General features: G+C 39.4%; 1 protein-coding gene across 9 annotated transcripts in view; it reads left to right on the forward strand.

The window, feature by feature from the left end:
* Nucleotides 1-25529, forward strand: part of GRIP1 (glutamate receptor interacting protein 1) — a 330769-nt gene that overhangs the window by 75546 nt on the left and 229694 nt on the right. For 8 of the 9 annotated variants that reach the window (XM_037389521.1, XM_037389520.1, XM_037389512.1 and 5 more), the window contains exon 1: nt 21610-22121. The exons of the other annotated variant lie outside the window; for it this stretch is intronic. In XM_037389521.1, the coding sequence (XP_037245418.1) occupies nt 21989-22121 (133 nt within the window). In that variant the 5' untranslated portion in view covers nt 21610-21988. Of the gene's footprint in view, nt 1-21609; nt 22122-25529 lie in introns of those variants that run through there. 9 annotated transcript variants of the gene reach the window in all.

The raw sequence follows: 25529 nt of genomic DNA on the forward strand, positions 1-25529 counted from the left end.
GCCTGAAAATTATTATTGAACAGTACATCCTTCACTGAGGAAGCTCAGACAGGTTTAGCAACGGCTGCTAAACAGCTTATCTTCTGATAAGATCCCAGTCCTTACCTGGGCCTCTGTCTGGCATGGGCAGGTGCTGCCTTGCCACCTGTGGCACAGCTCGGCATGGGTGCAGCAGCTTACCCCTGTCTGCTCATGGTGATGCTGTCTTCACTCCTGTGAACGCCCTCCTGGTTTTACCTGGAGTTGTTCTTACAGAGCAAGAGCTGAGGAAGAAAGGAAAACAAATCTGCTTCAAAGATGAAGGTGAAAACAATTTGAGAGATCTGCATCAGGCAGCCTTTATAGAGCTTTTGGAAGAAAAAAGTCTGCTCAAGAGGATATGGAAATGGAGAATTTCAGGCCCTTTTTGCAAATAGTAGGTTGAATGACGTACGTCAGCTGCAGTAGCAATGGGGAAAAATAAGGGAAAATTAATTTAATATTGTAGGTTTCAATATTCCTTCCAAGATAAGTACAGTCTAATGATGGAGAATGTCTTTTCAAGTAGCAGATGGCCACATTAAAGCTACAGCTGTGCCACCATTTCAGAATTTCTATAAGGCACACGAGAGGAGGGGACAGCTGCCGATAGCGTGGGTGCTAGACTCTCCTAGGAAAGCTTATTTTTAACCTGGATCTGATCCCTGACCTGGTTCACAGTGCGGTGCCCTGGACAGCTCTCCCAGCCCAGCAAAGGGAGAGCACAGAGGCGGTGTGGGCAGAGCTGGGCTGCTTGCCCCCTGACCTTGGCAGAGGCAGAAGCATCTCTGGAGTCAGGGAGCCTAGTTCAACAGGAGGTCAGGAGCTGCTGTCTCATGCCAAGGCGAGATGGGATGCTCAGCAGCATTTCCCAGTACCTGCTGGGTTTTTATTGGCATGCTTAACTTTTAACTTGAAAAACAGAAGTGCAGCTGCCTGTCACCCTGCTTTGAAAGTTTGCCAGGCTCAGCACTAAAGGAATCAGAAGTCTTTGAGCTGGAAATGTGGTTGTCTTGGGCTCAGAGCAACTGTAATTACTATTTCAGAAGCAGTGTACTCTTCTAATGAGTACAGTTGTTGCAATATCTGGAATATTTACCCAGGAATTAGAGTCTGGCTGTGTACATTTGACTAGTTTATAAGGAATGTAAGCGTAGTTTGTGCTTTTTGAGTATGATCTACTATGAGTCTTCTTGAGAAAAAAAATGCAGACATAAAGTTAAGGTAATAAGGAAAGGCAGCAGCTTTATCTTTTGATAAAGATTTATGTCAATACATAGACGTGTGTGTATACATGCAAAATCTGAGTACCGGGGCTAGAGGAAAAGTGTGGCATGGTAGAAAGTAGAAATTGGAGGCGGTGGAGAGTACAGGGAGGCAGCAGCACAACAGAGAGAGAGATGGGGGTGAAATGAGCAGGGAGGAAGGGCAGGAGGTGGCTGAAATGCCATTTGGCTGGAAGCGCCTTCAGCTTGTTTCTTGCGCAGAGGCAAGACGAGATGTTCAGCAGCTCTTCTCAGTTCCTGCTGTGTTTCTGCCGGCATGTTTAACTTCTCTGTGGGAGAGAAGAGCAGTGGGCTATACAGTCACTGAAAACAGTATGGGCAACTACAAGAGTAAAACTGAGTTTAGAAGGGAAGAAAGATTGTTGAAGGATGAGGAAAAGATAAGGATGGCCGAGAGAGCCTGGAGAATTGAAAGGGAGAAAGAAGAAAGGCAAGACTGCGAGAGGTCATCTGTAGTCAAGCGAAAGACAAGTGGGATGAACAGCACATGAGAAAGCACAGATTTCATGTATGAAATGTTAAACAAAATTATTGGAATGGTGACTAGAAAGGCAACCAGAGACTATGACAATTCAAATAATTGTTTCTAAACATGACAAAAACATGTCTTCCAACACATGTGGTTAATGTTTATATTTGAGTATGTTTGTAATTAGTAGGGTTAACTTTCAATGCTTTATTTTTCTACCTCTCAGTTAGCTTTTAAGTTTTTCTTGCCTTTTGAATACACTGAATGGGTAAGCATTTGTTTTGATGTTATTCAGAGCCTTTTTATTATTTTTCATTCAAAAGAACTCGATACTTTCTGGGTTGTTTAAAATATACTATTTAATGATTTTGAACTTGCAAGTGTTTGAAGTCATTAGAATAGCACTACAGAATATAAAAACTGATGGATCAAGATTCTTATGTTTGCGAAATGAGAACAACAAACCCTCTGATCTGTTTCCTACCTCTGCAATGCAGAGCTCACCACAAAGTACCTCTGTCTGACACTTCTGGTTTTACCCTTAGAATATCTAGTTAGTAGTCTGGGCAGTTTCTTGAAATTTTCTATGTGTAAGTAATCCACGTAAGTTTTACAGCTATTAATGTAATTCTACTACTGTTTTCATACCTCTCCAGGTCTAGTAATGAATTTAGGCCAGACATGAGAACTAATAAATTAACAAAGATGTATAATTGAAGTGTGTTAAACACAGTGTTCGGAAGAGAAGTGGTATTAACTTAATCCCTTTCCTAAGTCAGTGCATAAGAATATCCTCTCTTGCATGTCTCTTAAATACTGTGTTTTATGGGATCAGGTTACACTAATTTTTCCAGTGGCAATTATCAAGTTTCTTGTTTGCTAAGGAATATACTTTAAAAATTAAAGAAGTCATTGGCATTACTCATTTGCTATATTCTGGAAAGCAAACTGATTTCATTAGAATGAACAGCATTAAAAATGAGGTTTTCTTTTTGTTAGATGCACAACAGCTTATGAATGTCTAAAATCTAAAAACCCCAAACAAAACAGCAACAAACATTTATGTGAGAAGTATCATTACTGACAAAGACTGCTGCGTGACTGTATGTGTTGTTCTGTCAGTAACTAAATGTCATGTTCAGATAGCGCACAAAAATGTTGTGACAATTTCTGCTTCTCACCGAAGATCTATAGCAAAGAAAAACACCTCTGGAACTTTACACCTGCAAATAGTAGGTTTCCCTTGTAAAAAATTCCTTTTCTTGTAGGTAACCATTCACGCTAGAGAGATCCCCTGCCAAACATCTTGGTATTTCTCTCAATTTGTCATGTTGGGAATTTATTTTGCTTCCTGTGAACTTCTGAGGGTCATGTTGATCCCTTGTACTGGTCGTTTAAAATTTTTGTAACAGGATGCCAGATGGTTTGGAAGAGTAAAACTTTGGTAATGATTGCTGTAAAAGGTATAATAAATATTCAATAATAAAATACTTTTCCCCCTATTATTTAGGAGGGTTAAGGCTTTTTTTTTTTTACCATTAAAATTATTAATGAGGTCTTGAATCTATTGTTTATAGTAAAGATGAAATCTTTGGCTCAGACGTAGGGAAGTGAGAGAAAAATGACTCATTTTTAGTATATATAATTTCATCCAAGGCTTTTGAATTTTTATTCATATTGCACATGCATTTGTTCTGGTTTCCTAGGTAACAACATGTTTTACAAAGGCTAATTTTTACCGTGGTGGAAGTAAGAAAAGTTAATCTCAGATAAGTATGCAACTATAAAAATCTTACAAATCTTAAGCTTTTAAAATAGAGATTTCATATTTCAATCAAAGGTCTCTGTGTGCGTGTCTGTAGATATACGTACATAGGTTATCAAGTATATAGGCATATATATTTGCTTAATTGTAGCAGAATTGTTAGTTTCATTTGAGTTATGTATACAGACTTCCAAGTTTAAGGACCATACTAATTTCTGCCTTTATTCTCTGCAGGTAATATGTATATATGCATATTTTACATAGATGAATCACTAAAAATAATCATAATTACTGTAAAAAGAGATACATATATGTTTATAGGCAGGCTGATATATTTTTCAGGCTTCTCAGCGTGAGCATTCTATTGTGTTTTGCATATATGAAAATAAGCTAGGTTTTTCCTTTTTTTTTTTGTTTTGTTGTTGTTGTGTTTTGTTTTTTTCCTGACTATGAGGTGCATCTGTGGGTTTTTTTCTTTTGTTTTTGGTTTGGGTTTTTTCTTGGGTTTGTTTTTTTTTTTTTTGCCTGACTATAAGGTACATCTAAAGAGTTTTTTTCACAGAGTTTGGGAACTGTGCTGGAATATTTAGTATAAATTGAACTTAATGTTGAAATACTTTTACAGGTGTAGTTGGACAAAAGGGAATACCCCCTTTTTTTAAAGTTATGGGAAAAAAAGTCTGCTGGCCAATATTTCACCTGGTTGTCATGTGGTTTTTCTTACACAAAATATGACAAAAACTATGGATCTTGGTTGTGCAAGCAATATTTATTCTTTTAAGCTGACAAAATCAGTCACATTAAGTAATCGGTATTACTGCAGCCTCTCCTGCTACTAATGGATTAATGTAAGCAGTTGCAAGATCTTTTCAATTTTTTTGATGACATATTAACAGATTTATAGCAAGGACAAAGCACAATATCTGCATCTTAAAGGGAATCAGTGTTTGTCTCAAGTTTAAAGAAGCGTTTTTATTTTGCCTCTGAACATTTAAAGTGATATCCAGGTATGAGAGAGGATGTTACAAATTTTTCTGACTTTAATATCTTTAGTTCTTTTATTAGAAGGGTATCAGCTTAAGGTTTAGTTCTCCTGCAGGGACTGTATACATCACCAGTGGCCACTAGACCCTGTGAGATACAGAAAATAGAGCTGTATGATCATACTTCCAGGGTGAAATTAATTTTAGAAAGCTTATAGGTGATCAGCTGAAGGATTTTTGTTCCCTCCTTGAATATTTTTGGAAGATCCACAGGTAAATTCCCTATGTGACATAACCAATCTGCCTTTGTCTTTTGTGCTGCGAAGGCCTTGAACAGTTTAAAAAGGGCTTTTAAAGTTACTTGCAATGATTGTGCACTGTATATTCCTCTGTCACTACACACTGTCAGCCTGGTGCTCAGCGGAGGTTCCAGCTTTGGCTGTCAGCAAAGTGCCTGTGAGCCTCTCTGGGAATTGCAGAGGGGATAAGAAAGTACTTGAAAATGTTATTTTATATGCTGACTATGATAACTTTCTCCACTGTAATTTTTCCCCCTGCTTTGTTTTGCATGCAATTCGGTATGTAAAATTAATTTTTTAGTTTATCTGTATTAAATTTCGAAGCATGTAATATTGTACATTTATTTATGGTTATAACCTGTTAGAGAAAATAAATGAGGCACTGTTCATGGAAGGAGGAGAAAACACGTATTCTGTCTGAAGATTTATTAGTGCCTTTCAGTCTTTGGGATTGCAGGAAAAAAAAGCTGGAATGAACCTCTGGAGATTGTACAGTTGGTCTCCTAGCCGAAGGCACTCTCTTTGTCATTCCTCACAGACACTGTATCACAAAGAATAATAGAATAATTTAGGTAGCAAGGAACTTCTGGAGGTCGCCTGGTCCAGCCCGCTGTTCAAGGCACGGCCACCTTCGAAGCTGGGTCAGGTTGCTCAGGGCCCATGTTCAGCTGAATGTTGAATAACCCACAGTGTGGTAAGTCTTCGCTGAGCAATATGCTCTGATGTTTTACCCCCTGCGAGTTTTTGCCTCCCTTCTATTCAATTGGAATAATTGGAGTTCCTCTTTCTGCAAGTTCTCTGTTGCATTTTGTCTTTCCACAGTGAACCTCAGAGAAGAGCCTGACTCTCTCTTCTCCATAATCTTGAAAACAGCGCTTTGATTCTCCCCTAATCTTTTTCTTAAAGATTAGAAACTAAACAAACTCACCCCCTCAACCTCTCTCCATCCGTTGCGTGCTCTAGCCCTTGATCGTTGTGGTGGCCCTCTGCCAAACTGGCTTTGATATGTCTTTTTCTCTACTGGGAAGCCCCAAACGGAACAAAATGCTGCAGATGCAGTCTCACGAGCGCTGAATTATGGAGTACAATCCCTTCACTCTATCTGTTGCTTATGCTTTTACAGATTCAGCCCAGTATTCATTTCTATAAGGATGCACTGCAGGCTAAGGTTCAATGTGTTGTCTACCAGGACCCCCCAGGCCTTTTCTGTAGAGCTGCTTTCCTTTCCAGTTGAGGCCTGGGCTGTTGAGTGGGATTATTCCATCTCAGCTGTAGGTCTTGGCGCTTGCTTTAGCTGAATTTCTTGGGGTTTCTGGCAGACCATCCCATGCTTCACTGCCTGTAATCTACTGAATATTTTACATTATATTCCACCTGAATCTTCCAGATATCTCTCTAGATAATGTAAAATAGGTTTTCTTTCTTTCTGGTCTTTGACATTTCTGTACTGTTTATTCTGTTTCTACTTCAGTCTTCTCTGCTTTCTTTTTTGTTTCTTCTTCAGATTAAATTTCACAGATCTTTAATCCATGCGCACTTTTATTTTTGGAACTGTAGCACCTTAACTGTGGACAGAAACATCCAGTTGAGACCCTACCAGTGTAGAAGAGAGCAGAAAAATAACTTTGAGTCTGCTATAATCCTATTAAATATATCTGTATGTATGACTAGTTCTCAAATAGTGGATGTTAGAGAGCTGGGTTCAACTAATGAATGACCGTGGTCCCCAGATGTTTTTCAGGTTAATATCTACATAATCACTTGTTCTTCATTCTCAGTTTATATTGCTGGATATTCCTGCTTATTGGAGTGTCTTGCATTTCTCTCTATTGAGAGGCGTGTTGTTTCAGATAATAACTTCAGTCTGTTTATTTTATATTCTAACCTGCTTATCCAGAGTGTTTACAGTTGGTCCAAGATTGGTGATGTCTTAGTATTTATTCATGACCTTGATAGGTAACTGCTGAAACTGCATATGAAAAATGTAATATATATAATATATTGAAAGTAAAATATTGAACAGCAGTGGATCAAAAAAGTTCCAAATTATTTGCTTTTCTGTTTGGACTTAGTATAGCTTTCCAATCAGTTTTGCATTCACCCTGAGATAAGCAGACTTTCTTTAAGTGAGTGACATATATTACATACTTGTGAGAATATTTAGTTAGTGCACATAACATCTATTGTGTTCTCTTTGACTACATGGTTTGCTGTCTTGCTGATGATTTGACGTAATTTAATAATGAGAAATCTGGTTTGGCTGTTTGGGTGTGTTTTGTTTGTTTGCTTTTCTTCCAGGTGCCTTCAAACTGTTCTGTTTCATTTTTTAATTCCAGTAATTTCTTGAATGAAACTTTACTGCCAGCTGTATGTATGAAGATCTTCCCCTCCCTGCCCCCTCCCTCGCCCCCTCTGTTTTTTAAAGACTGAAGTTGACCTTTTCTAGTTGTCTCGCATTTCCATGAGTTCTCAAAGGTGACAACTAATGTGTTTGGGACTGTTGAATAACTACAACGCAAGCCATAGCTTCTCTAGTTGAAATAGTGAGGAAAATCTACTTCATGCCAATGTAGTGGAATTACCAGCAGTTGCTGAGATTTTTTCCAGGACGTTAGCAGTAGCCACTTGTCTTACATGAAGGTGCCATGGACTCTTAATGAGCACAAATGACTGGTCCTTAGTTTTAGGTCCAGTTTTAAATTAATGGAAGTGTTAATTAATGCTAGAGTCATATTAACCATAATTGTGACTGGGCAAAATAAATTAATTCTCTTTGTGCTTAATGGATGTTGATATGCCTGTTAAAAATAAATACACATGAGCTTGGAAGAAGGCCTGCATGTGTCTTGAATACTGCATTTTTTTCACTTGCAGGCAGGCCATTACCATAATTTAAACATTGTTCTGCGTAAATTTTTAAGCACGTGTACACAAGCATTAGCATAACCCCTTTTCTAGACAACCCCCTGCGACTCTGTACTGACAGTTTAATTTGTTTCAAATACTGTGACTTCATTTGCTGGAACATTGACTACCTCCTGACTTGTCGAGAGTGTAAAAAAACCTCTTGAAAATGTTTCAATAATTGTCAGTCTCTGTATAACTGCTGATGTTGGTGACACTGTGATATTTGGCCCTTTGAGCTCAGGTGGCCCATCTAGGGGCAAAACCAGGTGGATGCGTCAGAAACGGAAAGGAGCTGGTGGGATGAGGCAGTAGTTCAGCTGTATGCTCCATTGCATGGTTTCAAGGTGCTGGTACATATTGTGACTCCATGAATCGCTGTGATGCTTAGCTTGAAGTCACTGGTTGTCTGCCCAGTATGGAAAGCATAGTCCAGCTCTGATGCCTCAGTTCTGAGCTGATTTCTCACAGAAATAAGGAATGTTTTTTCACCTTGTATTTTGTGAATGGGTGTGTATTTTGGTTTTCTTGTGGAGTGTGTGTCGTGCCATTCCCCCTGCTCCTGGTTTAGAAATATGGATTATTTGGAATGGTAGCCCACTCTATAGGTTAGCCTCTCATTGCACAAAGATTGAAGGACTCTGAACTCAAGACAGTTACTTGATGAACTGAACAATACTGCCAATCTAGGACTCCAAAATATTGTAGAAGTAGGAAAAATAGGGGGGAGGGTAAATGCAGAGAGTTAGTAGGGAATGGTCTGGCTTTATTTGGATTTTGCTTTTTGACTTGAAGAATGTCTTTACATCACTTTTTTTAAGCTCTTCTCCTAAATTTTGTATGCTTTAAACCTTGTACTTGAACTACAAGTTGAAATGCTCATTTACTTAAGTGCAGGAGCTGGTGTTAAAGCAGCTTATCGAATATTAGTAGGCATGTGATGCCTTCAGCAGTGTGGTTTTCAGAAAAAATGCCACCAATATTCAGCGTCATGTTTTCCCTTTCACCTCTTGGATGTGGTATCAGAAGGGATCCTGGGAAAACTGGTTACACTGGCAGAGAGGACCCATTTTATTAAATCAAATGTAAATATTCATTTCATAAACATAAATGTGATTCACTTATAACTTTTCCTTAAGAGGTGTTAAGTATACTAGGTAAAATAAGAGACGTAAATGCTCATAAATCATTAATGCATGCATTAGTATAGGACTTGATTTTAGCCCAACTAGTCTACATACTATTAAAAGGGTATAGACTAGTTTTCCTAAACCAGATGGTTAGTCTTTTTCCAAAATTAGTGACAGAAATTCTTCCATTCCTGTTTTTTTTTTACAAAAGAATTGGCACTGTAACAGTCGTTCCTTCTGTAGCACAGATACTCTGTATTAAAGAGCCTTCATTTTTTAAGGCCAGATCTGCAAGTGTGTTTTCTCCCCCAGCTCTTGCAGGCTTTGTTTTTGCCATTGCCTGCCAGCTGTCAGAGTTTGGACCCTGCACTTGTGAGTAACAGTGGATGACATCAAGGAAATAAGCAGCAAAAGAGAAGGGTCTTCCCCCATTAGGTTATTGTAAAGTAGCCCCTAAAGCTTAAATTCAGGATGTGACAAAAGAACTCCTGGAAAGTCAATGGAAGTTTTTTTCCCATTGGCCTCAGTAAATGACAGTGTTCAGAGAACTCGTTTTTAAAGGTAACAGTAACCAAAATAAAAAAAATGTGAACATAACTGACCAAGAGTGAGTCTGGTCCAAATATTTTCCATTATATGTCTAAAATCAAACCATGGACAACTTAGATGGAAGCCGTGACTGTGGGAATAAAAGGTAGTATGGGTCAATGTGCTGTGCAGTGGTCTTACTCAGTTTGAACAGGCTTCTGTACATGACAATAGAGGCAGGAGGGAAAGAAAGTGTGAGAGAGACTGTTTCTAGACTTGGGCAGGATGGACCTTGGTTTTATTCTCTGAAGAGTCTTTCTGATTTCAGGGAACCTGTATGCCCTGTGGGGAGTCAGTTATTGGGGTATATGTTGGTGGGATGGAGGCGGTCCCCTTTCAGAAGGGGTTCATTTGGGACACAAATAACATGCTTAGGAGTAACCAAGCGGTACTTCAAATTAAATTTTGTTTCCTCTTTGTTTTCTTCTTTCTTGGAAGACACAAAATGCTTATTTTTCAACTTCCTTGTTTGTTTACATTAGTTTACAACCCATTAGAGATCCTAAGTCCTTTTCAGAGTTTTGCAGTTCTTATGCAATTAGTCTTCTTATTTGGCAATTAGACTGAAATGAATTTTTATTCTTTGGAAAAAATGTGATTTAATGTATTCAGTGAGATTTGATGTGGTAATGAGCTATGTCTTGTAACTGAACAGCATTTTTTTAGCTAACTAAATCATTAAAAAGGTAGCAGTTGTATATATTTGCTTATTTGTTTTGTATAGTAACTCTGTAGTATATTAAATGCATGGGAGTATCAGAAAATAGCTATCCCTTGAGTAAACGGCACTGGAATTTTTCCATTAATTTTCCCTTTAAAATACACATCACTGTAGGCTCAGCCCATGTTAAAAAACCTGATTAACAGACTTTTACATCTGTGTCCGGTAACAGTCATCCCTTTGCACAAGGCCATATATCTCCACTTGTTTCATCAAAAGAAAACTTCTAGTAGTTTTGTTAATGTATTAAAATCTCCACAAAAATATTGTGTGGGTTTACTTTTTATGCTTTGGCAGTGAAAATAACTCTAGGAGTACTAAATGTAAAAAAGAATTATTTTCAGCTTCGGTATTATCTCAGCATTTTTAATTTCAAACCTGATTTTTTTCATGACAGTTCAGACACACAATTCATTAATGCACTTTTAGTGACTCTTACGGATTATACAGTTTGTAAAGTTATCATGAAATGAAATTAGAGTAAATGTGGCCTAACTTCACAGTTCTGCAAAATCTGTGACAAAGTGACTAGCAAATTAAGTGACTTCATCCATCTGTGAAATATTTCAAGGTCAAACCTTTATTGGTTACAAGATTTCTAACTAAAAAGACAGAGGGTGACAGTACTTACAGTTTGGTAATATTTGCTTACTGAGCGTGAAATGAAATTTAACAGTGCGGCATGTCTATGTTTGTAAATTTATTGTGGTTGTTTAGACTTCTTGGAAAATGATATGTCAAGCTATCACCCTCAACCTCCAGAATGTGATCTTTACATCCAACAAAAAAGTTCACTTTTTTCCATCTTTAAATGAGTGTGAGATTATTTTTATTTCAGTTATGTTTTTCTTAAGCAAAACAAAACTTGTGGCTTGACTGTATGTGAACTTAGGATGTGGCAATCTCAGTGCAGCTGTGAGCATCTCGTGCAGGAACTGCTCATTATCGTAATGCTCACTACCACTGGGCATCGTGTTCAGCTCAGTGGGATGGTGTGGGAGGTTAAACTCTTGTAGATTGAGATTCTATATTACAGATATACAAAAAGGCTCTGATCTCCACCTGAATAGGTAGTGCATGGAATAATTTACAGGTGAGCCAATTCCAAGAGTAGAGAGTAGGATGTTAAATTGTAAATACCTGAAACACTTTTTTTTTTTTTTTTAAAGAGGTTAAATGCAGACCTAAGGTGTTGTGGTTTTGTGGGGTTTTTTTTAAGGAGAAAAAATAATTGAAAATTCCAAAATAGTTTATTAAAGAATCTTAAATGTGAGTCAATACCATGTGATACTCTGCACAATATGGTATAAAACCAGGGAGAATGCATGAACGTCTACAAAGTTTCTTTAGTGCTTCTGGGCAAAATTTTATTGGTTGAGTAATCAAAATACCATTAATGAACAACTCAGTTTGTAAAATACACATCCAGTCTGAATTTTCATCTTTTAGAACTATTGTTTATAGATACATACCGAGCATCTAAAAGAAAGTGCTTTGCAACTGGGGGATGTGCAATTAGTTTCAAACTCTAAAGGATGGTGAAGTTAGCTGTGTCAGTTTTGTAAACTGAATGATAATAACTTACCTGGTCTGGTGTAAAACTTCCTTATTTTCTTCTTGTATTATTTGGTTAGTGTTGGCAAAAACTGAAGTCTTAAGGGTATCTTGGTCTCTTGAATCTTGAAGCGATTAATTGCAAACTCTGCCACTTCATGTATGTGTTAGGAAATACAATGCTTGCTCTTTGAGCAGCGTGTTAATCTTCTGCGGCTTTTGTAATTAACAAAGGGGAATGCTATGTGTTTCTTGATATGCATATTTTTTTATTCAGATGTCCAAATACATCATAGGGTGCAAAAACTCCAGTAGCTGCAGTAGCAGATTCCTGGAACATAACCTGTAGAAGGAGAAAGAAACAACGCCTGAAGATGTGGGTATGGTTGAAGAGAATGGGGAAGAAAGTGACGTAATGAAAATGTGTGTCAAAGTGTGTTAAAGTGGATGCGTTAGGGATGACTTCCTGAGAACACTTTGACAAGCCTTTATATTTACCAATGACGAGGAGGGCCACCAGAGAGGAATGAAGTAAATCCTGAAGCACAAAGCATCATCAAACAGGAGTTTGAAAAATTAGTCTATTTTGTCCCTGCTAAGTGCCACAGAATGTAAGTTTCAAGTAATCTTTTGTTTGGGAACTATTAACTTTCAAAGAAAAGAAATCTCAAAAATCCCATCACTTCTGGAGTGTGTGCTAAAGTCAATGATCTCATAGTCTTTTACAAACAGAAATAGAAGTATTTGTTCTACCCTGCATCATTACCCTGTGAAGGGTGCAACATTGAACAAACGATCGCTTTATCTTTTGTCCCGCAATTTCGTATGGCAAAGCTGTATTGTGGGAGTGGATTTCCAGCAGGAAATGTCAACACTCATGGCAAAAGTGGATGAGTGTCACAAGCCCAGGATGTAAGGCATTTTTTTCCCCTGTGATTTGCCTGGTAACATTCAACACGAGCAACACTGCTCTCATGGAGGAAAACGGAGCAGATGATTTGGAAGTCTGTGTATTTGCTTTGTCTAATTTTCTTTGTTAACCTCTTAGCAACAGCGTAAACCAGATTTTCTGTGTTTTTTCCTGGGTGGAAGAAAGTGGACTTGCGCTAGGAAGAAAATTACAATCTGAACTGCAAAACCTCGTCTGTGCCCTTGGGATGGGGACAGAAGGGAAGTCAAACCTCATTCATAAAGAGATGTCAGCAGCTCTCATTTCCCAAACTGCTGTTTGGCGTGAGGGAGATGAAGTACCACACTAATGTTCAATGGGCCTTGCTATTGTACTGAGAGCCTGTGGATGGAACTGTGATCCTTCAGTTCTGTGGACATGTAATACTTGGGCCTCATTAATGTGAGGTTACATGTGAAGTTGTCCTTTTGCCTTTCAAGTCTGTGTTCTTGGTATGCTTCGTAGGATTCGGACTGTGCAAGGACAACAGGAGTTACTTAAAACTCAGGATTTAAAAAGAAAAAGGGAACAGCTGCATGTGGTGGGTATTTAGAGAGAAGGAGAAGGGTTAATCCATCTGAAAAACTGGATTCTTCATTGCCATCATGTTGGCCTGTGCCTCTAGGGCTGTGGGCTCCAGATGGATGGTTTAATTTGCATATATATTTACATAGTCTTTAATTGTAAATTCATGTGATCATAATGGAGAATTTGTCTGTAGTTGTCTCTTCTTGACTGTTGAGTGGAATTTTCTTCTTGTCAGAGCTCACCTGCAATAAAATCTTTGTTTGTATTCACCATATTTTGACCCTGATAAAACACATGAGGCTCAGGATACAAATCACTTTCTGGATGCATGTGTTTTTTCCCAGAGGGGCTTTTTCATTGCTCCAGTTTCCTAGTTGCAGTCTTCCCTGTCAGATTTCTTTCCTGTTGCCCATCCTGTATTACTTCTAACTGCTCATTCAATTTATTAAACAAGTAGCAAAACTTTTTTTGTTGCAATGTCTTTTGATCAGAGAAATGCACAGTACATGACTAGTGGATGTTTTCAATACTGAAACATAACAAGGCTTTCACTGCTTCCGAATAGTTACTCTTACTAAGTATTAGCAATAGAGGTAGAACACCCATTATGGGGCTGCTGGGGAGTACAGACATTCCTCTGCACCAAAGAGTTTGTAGATCTAAATCTTTCATGTGATATCCTTGATACAGAGAATTGATATCGGGCAGAAGATGGGTAGAGAAGAGGATTTATCTGAAATGGCACGTGGAGGCTGCTTCTTTCTAGTATTCCCTGTCATACTGGTCTTGTGTTTTAAGATGAAACTTCTTTACGCCCATGGAAATAGGGTGGGATAATCTATGGGAATATGTATGTGTGTGTACTTAGAGCTCAGTGAGACTGTGGCCATGGAGATGGTGGAAGAGCCTCAGTGAGTAGGATAAGGATGTATCTGTGGGAGGATGAGCCAGGAAGCTTTTCCACAACCATTTTTGCTAATCCCATGAGGTAAAAGAAACTAAATCCATTTAATGTCACATATTAAAAAGTCTCTCGCGTCAGCTTCTACATGCAAAGAGATATTCAGTGATGGATTCTCCTGTAGCCTACCTTAAATTTCACACTTCATGTTCAGGTCTGCCACTGTCAATTAACTGTGAAATCCCACATACCTCAGCCTTGTGTGATGGCACCATATAGCTCCTGTAGTCTAGGGTATGCAGCCTAAGAAAATATTTGGATGCTTTTGTGTGAGAACTTCATTTAATGTCTTTGCTAGGTATTTTTGTTCTAGTGAGCTGTAATTTAATTAATTATTATTTTTTCTAGTGCTCTACTTACATTTTAATTATAGTTAGAATTGAAATATGCCATTTTTGAAGACTTGAAATGTAATGTTTTTTACTCAATGAGGAGAAAAAACCATATTCATATTCCAAACTACTTCTCCATATGTATTTCATCATTGATTTGAGATATACTTTGTGCATAAAACAGACACAGTATGCAAAATCTTGGTAGAATTCCCTCTAGCCATTTGCTATGTTTCTTTAGAAAGATGGAAACACCTTTAATTCAGACTTCTCAAAGAATTATGTTCTAGTTTTAGTATTTTTAAAGTATCAATCTACTGCTTCAGCCCTTGAGGGGTTTTAAATATGGTTAGAGTAGTACTCTGGTTAGCTTTTCTTGTAGAATGATTATTGGTGTCACACAATATTAAGCAAACTCAAACCGTTTTTTGTACTTAATTTTACCTAAGCTATATTTCCTTGGGGGTGGTCAAGCTAACATTTGTTTCTGCATACGCGTGTATTCTAATTACTCACTTATTTAAAGCCAAATAGGCTTGGAAAAAGAAGAAGAAAAATAGAATGTATGCAAACTGCATACAAAAAAAAAAAAAAAAAAAAAGGCAAAAAGCTTCTTTTCCCTGAAGCATACATTCTGCATGAAATTCAACTTGACAAGTGACCCTTTCAAAACAGTGCTACAAAGATTTCTCAGCATCCTCCATATATGAGAGGCAGTGTTCTTGTATTAAAACTCACAAGCAGCTCCCCAGTTCTCTCTAAATGAATTTAGCCTCTTCCTCTATCCTTTGTGTTCTACTTTATCCTCATTCACTGTGTTGGCATTCATGGTTTTATGTGCACACTTCTATGTGAGAAAATGCTGCAAAAAGCAAAACCATTGGGATATTAATATGAAATAATATGTATATGATAAAATACAATAAAGAACTCCCGCAAGGATTTGCTGGCAGTTGCAGGGTTGCAGGTTTCTCTTGAAAATGTGGTGGTTCACTTACAAAAAAAAAAAAAAAAAAAAAAAGAAGAGTTACTATTTAATTTAGAACTAGGTGACAGAAAAGCTGAACTCTAGCTCTGAAGTCTTGCATTCTTTAATTCAGGAGCAGAGGGAAATGATAGTCTATGATCATAAAGTGAGCAGCAATTAACAAGAATGTGAGAATGACTTGTGAAACTGAGTGTAATACATCAAAATTAGAGCAAACTAATAATTTAACAGTATATGAGAAGTATCCGATCTTTAAAATAATAGTAGTGAATGACCAGTATTTTATCACTATGCAGTTCTCATGCAGCACTATTCCAGAGATGGCGCACTAGTTTGTGGGGTTTTTTTTCTTTTTTCTCCTCTGTTGTCAAATGAGAGACATGTGCAGTGTAATATTTAGTATGTCCCATGCTTTTGATGGTCTCTCCAGGCATCTTTAGGAAAAGCAGAGAACTTGAGTTCAGGAGCTTGCTTCAGAGGGCTTTCAGGTGGTACAGTGGTACCTGGGGGTGGAGGGGGGGGGGGGGGGGGGGGCGGGCTGATAGTTTTTCTTCACAGACAGTGTTGTCTTTGTACACAGCACTGCTGCTGCATTTATGGACTGTATGATCTCACAGTGCTTAACAGATTGTAAATTACAGGCATTTGGTAATTTTCAAATTGATAAGCTCACATTTTACACTAAGATATTTAGGGCAAATTTTGAGTGGAAAATTGCAGCCTTAACGTGAGCAATTATGACATGTAAACAAACATCTGCTCTTGAAAAATCAGAAGGTCAGGCAAGATGGTACTGTAAGATGGATAAGGGGAGTAGTTCCTTTGTCTATTACTGCTGGTCCCCAGAAACAATGACAGCAGATTATCAGAGACATCCCTTGATTGAAAGAGACAGAGAAGAAACGGTTCTTCCCTTTTGAGCTTTACTGTATCTTTGTGGTTTAGGGCTTGAGGGAAAAGGGAAAGAGAACTATGTTTTCTGTTCAGCCAACCTCCAAGAACTGTTTATATTCATCTTAATTTTTGTATTGTGCATTTATAATTTTGTGGGTTTTTTTCCAAGGAAGTAACCTGAAGCAGGTAGGTCTCTGTGGCGGCCATCGTGTGTTCTTTTCCATGGCTGCCTCCCGGTGGTAGCATTCCTTCCTCTAGCAGAAAGCTTTTCAGAACTGCCCAGAGAAGCAGAGGGAGACACAGGGAGGGTTCTTCCATCTAAAATATTTTTCTTTTACACACTGAAGCATGCTGATGAACAGGATGCAAAATACCTCTTAGAACTGTTAATTGGTGCCAGTTCCATTCTGTAATTATGATTCAAAGTGTTAGAGAGGCTTGCTTGGTATACAGGCTCTGGTTTCAAAACATAATGTTTGCAAGCTGTGGTGGGTTGACCTTGGCAGGATGCCAGGTGCCCACCAAGCTGCTCTATCACTCCCCTTCTTGGCAGAATGGGGAGGGGGAGGAGGGAGAGAAAATAAGATGAAAATACCTTGTGGTCAAGATAAAGGCAGTTTAATGAAGCAACAGCAAAAGTTGCATGTGTGGAAGTGAAGGAAAACATCGGCAGGCAATGTTTGGTCACTTCCTGGGAAGCAGGGCTTCCGTATGTGTAGTGGTTGCTCCTGAAGGCAAATGTCCTAAATAATGAATGCCTTCCCCTTCTTCCTCCTCTGTCTTAGCTTTTATACCTAGCAGATGTCATATGGTATGGAATGTCCTTTTGGTCAGTTTGGCTCAACTGCCCTGTCTATGTCCCCTCCCGAGATCTTGCCCACCCCCAGCCTGCTGGTGATGGTGAGGGGGGATGTTGCAGAGCCAGCCCTGATGCTGTGCCAGCGCTGCTCAGCAGCAGCCAAACCACTGGTGTGTTATCAGCACCTTTCCAGCTACCAACGCAAGCACAGCGCTCGCTGTGGGGGCTGCTATGGGGCTCAGCCAGACCTGATACCCAAGCCCCTTCAAATGGAAATCCTTGTTAAATATTTACTACCTTAATGGCTTATCCTTGGATAGCAAAATGTTTTTCCTACTTCTTTGCCCAGTTTCTGGAAAAAGTGCTGTAGAAAATAGGTGTCACTCATGAAAGTTTACCTCGATAACTGCATAGCTAATTTTGTGCAAGTAAAATGTTAAATGCAAGTATCTTACATGATGATGAGAGACCTAATCTTTCCAATGGGTACAAAGGCAAGTTAAAGCTTAAATGCTGAGATCTGTCTTTGAGAGAATTATCGATGGCTGCAAAAACATTTATGCCTCAGCTCAACTATTTGAAAAGAACAGTGTCTTAATGGTATATTTGTTTTATTACTGCTGTGAACTCTTTTCCAGTAAGTCACTGACGAGAGACAGATCCAGTTTGATGGGGCTTCTTCTTAACTTATACAAATCAGTTATCAGAGTGGAGAATGTAAATATTATCTAATTGGTGTCACTTGGCAAAATTTTTATTATGCAGATCATGCCAGACACAGCATGATATTCCTTGCTTCTTCTGAGGAAGTCACCTTGGAAATGGCAATAGAGCACTTGCTTTGATTGCAGTAGGTGTATTCATGGAGAAAAGGATGAGCCAAAGAGCTCGAGACATATTTAGATTGCAACTTCTGTTGTGGCATCATAACACCAGAAAATCAATTCTCAAAATTCTAGTTCAGAGAGAGCTTCAGAATATCAACCAACACCTAATTTTACGCCCTCTAGGCATAATTATTCTATTCTCTTTGTCATTAAGGGATGAAACTCATTGTCGTCTTTGATGTTTTACGTTTTAAAAAGTTGAAAGCCAATGTTTGTTTCTTTCTCTGCTCCTCCCATAAAATCAATATGCTTTTCTGGAACTGTGATATATGTCTATTAGTTTCAGCTTTTTTATTCCTTTTCAAGCAGAAGGCTGAAAGAGCCATCTTCATTTCCCGGAAGGGATGAGCTGTTTGCCACAAGAAGCTGCAGAAGGGTGAATCCTGAGCAGTGGGGAAAGCAGTAGTTAGCTGTTTGGTTTGGGTTTTTTTCTAACTACAGTAAACTGTGTTTGTGAAACTGAATTCTCTGCTTATATGTTTGAAAGTAGGACTATGATAAAATATTTACAGGTATGGCATGATGAGTAGCTAATGAATGTCTCCAGTGTTCTCGGCAAAGCAGTGGAGGTAGTACGTAATGCATATGAAACATGTTTTGTTCAGAAATTTATGGTGTAGTGAAACACTTAATATTCTGACTCCTATTAATGTATAACAACATTGTCCTCAGTTAAGGTATTTCCGGAATTCTCTGTGAATTGTCCTGAATGCAGTAATATTTCAGGGTGGGGAAAATCCTGTCAAAAGCTCAGCTTGCTCCAGGTTACAAAAAAAACCCCAAAACAAAAAAAAACCCCAAACAAAAAACCCAAACAAAAAAAAAAACCACCAACAACCCAAAAAAACCCCAAACAGCTGAAACTTTGTCTCTACTGTTTGCATTCATGCAAAAGGAAACAGCTGTATAATTTACATGCTGGTGAGACTATATGCTTTTGTGATAGAAACTGTGAGCGTGCTTCTGCGCCTTCAGTTCAGGAGATGGAGCCTGCCCTTGTAGACCGTAGTAGTTGGTGATATACAGTGAAGAACACCCTGTGCTTATCTGAAGAGTGCTCATGCTCCCCTTCAACCCCTTCATGCTTTACATACAAGATAGGTGGGACCCATTACCATGAACACTGACCAGTACTACCATTTAGTGCATTTTTTCCTGCTTTACTACATTAGCCATCTGTTCATGTGATGCACCTCATGAGCATGTGAAGAGAACGGAAGGTCCATTGCGCAAGGTAATGACACACTTTCTAAAGCTCAAAATTTGCCCGGATTTAGGTCAGTTCTCTCTAGAAAATGGTCAGGCAGTTGGTGTACTACATCTGGTGTTTATTGTGCTAGCTGAGATGATTTGGTTGCTCCCTTGTCTGCTTGTTTGCTGTGTTGGTCTTGTTATGGAAAGGACTGAAGCCTCCCTGAGGTGCGCTGAGGACCAGGGAAGCTGCTTCTCCAGCAGAAGCTTCTGCTGCAGCAGCATGTTTAGCAACAGAGGTGCTGGAGAAGGATGTATTTACTTGATGAAAGCCAAACGTCTGCTCGATTGTGGTTTTCAGCTCTCACTTAGAGACCAGTTTAAAAACAAGGAAGTTTTTACATTTTCTTCTTTCAAAATTATACAGCTACTTTTTAATTTAATGTTATAATTTAACTTCAGGGAATGGTGATGGCTGCAAGACTTGTCTTCAAGATGAATGTTTCTGACACCAATAAGGAATTTTTTGCACATCTGTCAGGTAGAGTATTCTACAGGAGCAAATACAGTATCAAAACATTTTCCTCTCTGAAAAGAGAGTGCTGCCTGTGCTGTAGGCTAAGTCTGTCTAGTTTGCATGTTTCATGGTACTAATGTAATGTTTTTGCTGCTTGTTGGCAGAGCACAGAAAAGATATGTGAATTGAAACCTTCAGAACACACAGTGACCCCTTCTTAAAGATCCATATCAAAAGTTTTATTGGCGTTTTTTATTTTTGGTAATATGCCTGTAATAGTCCTCTAAGGTCTTTACCCTCTGAAAGTTGGAAGCTGTGTGATAAAAACAGACTTGTAATAAAACACAACCTTCTTATAGAAGTTACACTAAAAATAATTCTGATAGTGCCCTCAGGGTGTTCATCAGCCAGCAACAGCAGCTGCATTTTCACAGTGGAAAAGCAGGGGCTGGTAAGGTCAAGGAGGATGAGTCTTTATTCCTGTGGGGAGCATGGTAGGAGCATCCGGGGGGGTGTGTGAGTTTTTATGGATAAAATGGATGTGGGTTTGTGACAATATTGTTTTAAAACACCTGGGAAGCTGGAACAAGCCTGAAAGAATTCCAGTGCCTGCTTTTTGTGTGTGTTTGGTTTAGGACTCTGATGGCAGGTCTAGCTGATCTCTGCTAGTAACTTTTATGTATTTCAAAACTAGAAAATCCCACCTCAGTTCTGATCCGACTCTGCATACTTCTCTTGAAACAATGATAAATTGCAATCCTGGCTTTCGCTTTGCTGCTACTTTCACGTTTTTAAAAACACTGCCCTGCTTTGCTCTTTGCAGAATAATGACTCACTGAAATGTCTGCATCACCAGAAACTAGTCCCACCTCTGCGTGCTCTTCATTTTCCAGGTGATGACCCTGTAAAATCTGTTTTACAGAAAGACTCTCAGACTTCCTCAGGCTCATGGGTGCTAAATGGTATCGCCTGCGAGCGTGAGTGCGGGTGACCATGTTCAGTATGTGGTTTGGCTGAGGCAACTGACTGATGCCCGACTTGTGCCAGCAGACAGGAGAGGTCCTGCTGGACTAGAGACCTCACTTGGCTGGCTGGAGCACAGTTACAAAAAAACCCCTGTGGTGGATGTCAATGTGATAGGATTCAAGCAGCCACTGCTTTTGTTCTTGTGCAGGAGGGAAACTTCATCAGAAACATGGATGAAATTCCAGCCTTATCTTAGGGAATGTGTGTGGGATTCAGGCACGCAGCAAGAGAAGAGAGCCAGCACCTTTTCAGGCTTTTTTGCTCCTGTCATCCTGTACAAAGGATAGTCAGCTGTACCTTATTTTTCAAGTTTTTAAAACTCTGCTGGGATTTTAAATGAGTATCATCATGGTGCGCTTGTGATGTTGCTTCCTTTGTTTGCCTATTGCAATATAGCCTGGCCAGCTCTATAGGAGACCTGTCTGTGGAGTGCCTTTTAATATTTAGATCTAGCAGTGATTAGAATACACTAATGCCCAGTGGGTATATGTGTCATTTTTTAACAGCTGCCGAGCTTTCTCCCTGCTGCTCCAATTAACACATTCAGCGCACACTTGCCGGTGAGTGGGCTGTGTGTACGGATTAAACCACTTTTGCTATTTATTCATCCAGCATATGCGATGCCAGAAATGGATCGGTGTGTTTCCTGTTCTTACAACAAATGAAATCAAACGGGATCCTGAGCCTGTGCCTGGGTAAATATGAGGGCAGAGTTTAACCAGCAAATGAAAACCTGTTTTGCCTTGAGATATGGTTCAGTCCATTGACTAACATCTATCCCCGCCTCCCAGCCCCTCTTCAAATGATGGAGACACAGGATAGGGAGCTCTCAGTGCTGGGCTTCCCCTTCCTGGCAGGCAGGTCTCTTCAACTTTGTCCTCTGCTGTTTAATAACTGCTTGAAATACTGAGTTTCTCCTTTCACTTCAGTATTTTCCTCCTTTGTCTATTTTAATGTTGAAATATTCCAGTCAGTAGATTTGATAAAGTCCACCCCCCACCTTTTTTTTTTTTTTTTAAGGGAAAACAATATGCTTCCTAGTCACAGCTGAGATAAGGGAGGGGTTTTTTAAATGGTACTGGAGCAGCCGGTCGGAGGCTGCAGCTTTGCTCCAATGCTTGCAGTTGATTCATGCTGGGACAGCTCTTTGTGAAGCAGAGGGCAAAGGGGGCTGCTGGCTAGTGCTGCTGAGGAAGGAGATGGAGCGCTTCTTGGGCTTCGTCAAGCAGATAAGAAGATCAAGAAGAAGAAAAGGCAAAAAGTACCGGCCAGAGGAGGATTACCATGAGGGCTATGAGGATGTCTACTATTATGCCTCAGAGCATTTTCGAAGTAAGTATTTTGCATGACCTCATTTTCCTCTGGCGGTGACAAATGTTATGCTTTTAAGATGTTTAAAAACCCTAAACCCACCAAATGCAAACGGTATTCCTCCCTTGTTAGAATCTGAGCCTTGTGCAAGCATTAAAACGTCTGTTCCTGTTAGGGCTTTATCTGACTGTGGCTGCTGATGAACAATACAAAGCAGCTGAAGTGGCACAGCTGCTCTCAAAGTGGGGTCTGTATGCAAACCCAGGTAAGATTTCAGGTGCAGCTGGAGTCTGATGGCTGGAAACCTTTGGTTAAAACACTTTGTGCTGAGAAGTGATAGGGTGGCGCTAGCCCTTGTAGAGTGCCTTCAGAAAACCGCATGGATGTTTTAAAATCACTATAAAGGCAGCGATCTCGGATGTGTAAGTTGGAGTTAATGGTTAATGTTTGTTATCGAGTGAAAGTCTGTCTTCTGAGCCTCCACTGTGACCTGGTCTTTTCAGTTCGAGTAACTCAAGTGGGCTGCTTCCCTGCCGCGGGTCCAGGACCACTCATGAAGAATTAAGTGGTGGGTTTTGTTTGTGCTCACGTGACAGCAGCAGCTCACCCAAAACAAAAATAAACCACCTGCTCAGAAGTCCCAGTGCAAACTATGAGCAGTTCCCTGCAGCTTGTTACGGTTCGTCCCCTGTACCTGTCAGGCTTCGGAGCTGCCCGTCTGCCTTGGGTTTCTCCTGGAGGAAGGGACCTGCCCAGAGGTGCCCACAGGGACAGTGGGAGGGGAGCCACACTCAGCTGCTGCCCCGGGTGTTCTGCGGTGCTGTCAAGGTGAGGTCTTGGCAGCAGAACCAGTCATGCACAGAAAATAGCTTTTTTTGTAAAGGTTTCTGCTTTTCTGCCTGGTGGTTTGGGAGCTTTGCAGTGAAGCTGTGCCTTTTGTTGAACAGTCCACGTTTGATGCACTTTTTTGTTGTTCTGTACTATGTGAGTGGCTGTCAGAATCTTTTTGCATCATTTGGCTTCATTTCCACTTTGCTGTAATAAATCATAAGACCCTCAAATTTGTTTTAAGACAGAACGGTGACCGTGATTGTGCCTTACAGCACCGGAGTGGAAAATTAGGAAGCAAGAGATTTTCTTTTTGGTTTTCTCCCAGTGCACCATGCTTGCCTATCTCCAAAAGTAAACTAATGTAGGGTGCTTGGTTTTTTACTTGGTTTCTCCTTAATACACTTTTGATCTCTTTCAATTTTTAAGAAAATTTACCATGCTGATAAGGTTATAATTTGTCTATGTTGTCAAGACTTAGTTCGTGTAAGATAAAGACCTGTTTTGGGGATGATGCAGTTGTAACAGGTAACATACTGACATAAAAGCTTCTACGCAAGAACTAAAAATTTTAAATCTACTTAGCACTGAAAAATGTGAAGATGATGTATGTTAGTGAAGGCACGTAACTTTTTCTTGCTTTAATATGTAAATCAAAGGAATGTGTCAAGGCAGTATGTCAGAATAGTTCCCTGGCTGATTGTTGTTGTTGTTGAAGGTCTTTTAAATAAGAAAGCAAAACCCCTCCAAAAACTGTCATGTGTAATAAGGATTTCTTGAATGCTGATTAATAAATTATTAACTCTTGACTTAATGTAAGGCACTAAGATTGAGCTGAATATCTAATATGTTTTCCTTTTCCTTCTACTTAGAAAATAGATAGTACAGACTGAAGCCTGTGGAGGTCATGAGTATTTCAGACTGGATGAATATGTGTCAGATTTTGAAGCGGTATTTACAATAGTGATCACAGTACTCTGAGTGGTCAAAATAGTGCACAGTTCTCTGGAGTTGGATGCACAGAATTCGCAGCTTCTTGCAGCTCCTTAGGCCAAACATGTCACAGGAGGTTTGAGCCTGGAGTCTTTATAAAGAGATACCACATCAAACACAAGTGCTCAAGTGCTTCTTTTGTCTGGTCTTTCCATGTACTATACATGTCACTATTTGGTTGGATATGTGCGGTAGCTACTTCAAGCAATGTACAAAATGCGAAAAGGTGCTGCTGGTGCTGCTATAAATGCTGTCTTGAAATTGAATTTCATGTAGTGGGGACAATTAAATGTTTTCTATTTAATTTAATTATGGGCTGGTGTTACGCTGTTTACTGTCCAAATTTAGAGTAACTGCAGAGCCATTCCTTCTGTATTCATATGCTTAGAAGAATGCGTGCTTGAGAAGATAGTTATTTATTAGTATGATACTCAGAATATCAGAGCTAATGAAATCAAAGACCTACTGTTCATTCAACTGAACAGAGTTGGAGCTTTTTTAGATTTAGTTTCCTCTCCCTGCATTGTTATCCATCCCTCCTCCATCATCATTTATCAGTTATATATCCAATTAGCCAGTGCATTTGAAGATTGTCTGAGCCAATCGCTTTATGAGCTTGTTACTCTCTTTTCCTCCCATTTGTGGTATTGCTTAGTGTGTTGTATGGAGGCAGAATTAACGGAAAACTGCAGAAACTACATTAGAATAACCAAAGGATCAAACCGAAAGAAAACAAAGTTAAAAATAGAACAGTCCTCTGGGAATCACAGAAGAAAGGTGACTTCAGTTTGTCCTTGGCCGAGCTGCGCCTGGATATTGAGATACTGTAGCTCCTGCTGTTAGGTATACTGTCTTTACTCTTCTGAAGCTTTGTTGTGGAAGACCACATTAGCTGTGATAGTGGGACACAGCTGCATGAGAGGAACGTGCAGTAGTGCCTAAAGCTCCCTGGGTAAAAAAGATCCCAGCTCTGGAGTCAGATGCCTTTTTCCTTGGACGTTTCATCCATTTTGGTTCAGTTAAACAAATATCCTTGTTTTAACCTGCAACATCAGCTCTCCTATTTTCTGAAGAGTGTTTTTCTGTGCTACATAATGCTAGAATAACTAAAATAATAATTTTGTTATGCAAACGCATATTGACATTAGTGCAGTCATCATATTCATTTTGGTGAGATTTTGCAGTGTGAGCATAATGGGTCATGAAATTGTTACCCAGCCTACTCAGACAAGTTGGTACTTATTACATAAAATTATTTTAAAAGTATTATATTTATCTTGCACAGCATTGCAGCACTACCATTCAACCTGTTCCTTTTAATAAGGCTTTGCGTGAAAAAGGCCCTTGTCATATTATTACCAAGACTGATGGTGAACGTCAGCAGTGGTGTGTAGCAGAGCTGCCTGGAGCACTGCCAAAATGACATATATCGTTTTGCTGAAGTCAGGGTGGTTTGCCAAGACCTTTGAGTTTCAGCGTAGTCTTGAGCAGGAAGGTGGTTTTGGGACCCAGCCTGATTTGGTCACCTCTGACCAAAACAAACCCAAACCCCTTCTTCCCACGCTCCAGTCTGATTTCAGCGCTAAGTCTTTTCTTTAGCAAAACACT

The sequence above is a fragment of the Falco rusticolus genome, chromosome 5 (assembly GCF_015220075.1).
Source record: "Falco rusticolus isolate bFalRus1 chromosome 5, bFalRus1.pri, whole genome shotgun sequence".
Classification (NCBI taxonomy): domain Eukaryota; kingdom Metazoa; phylum Chordata; class Aves; order Falconiformes; family Falconidae; genus Falco; species Falco rusticolus.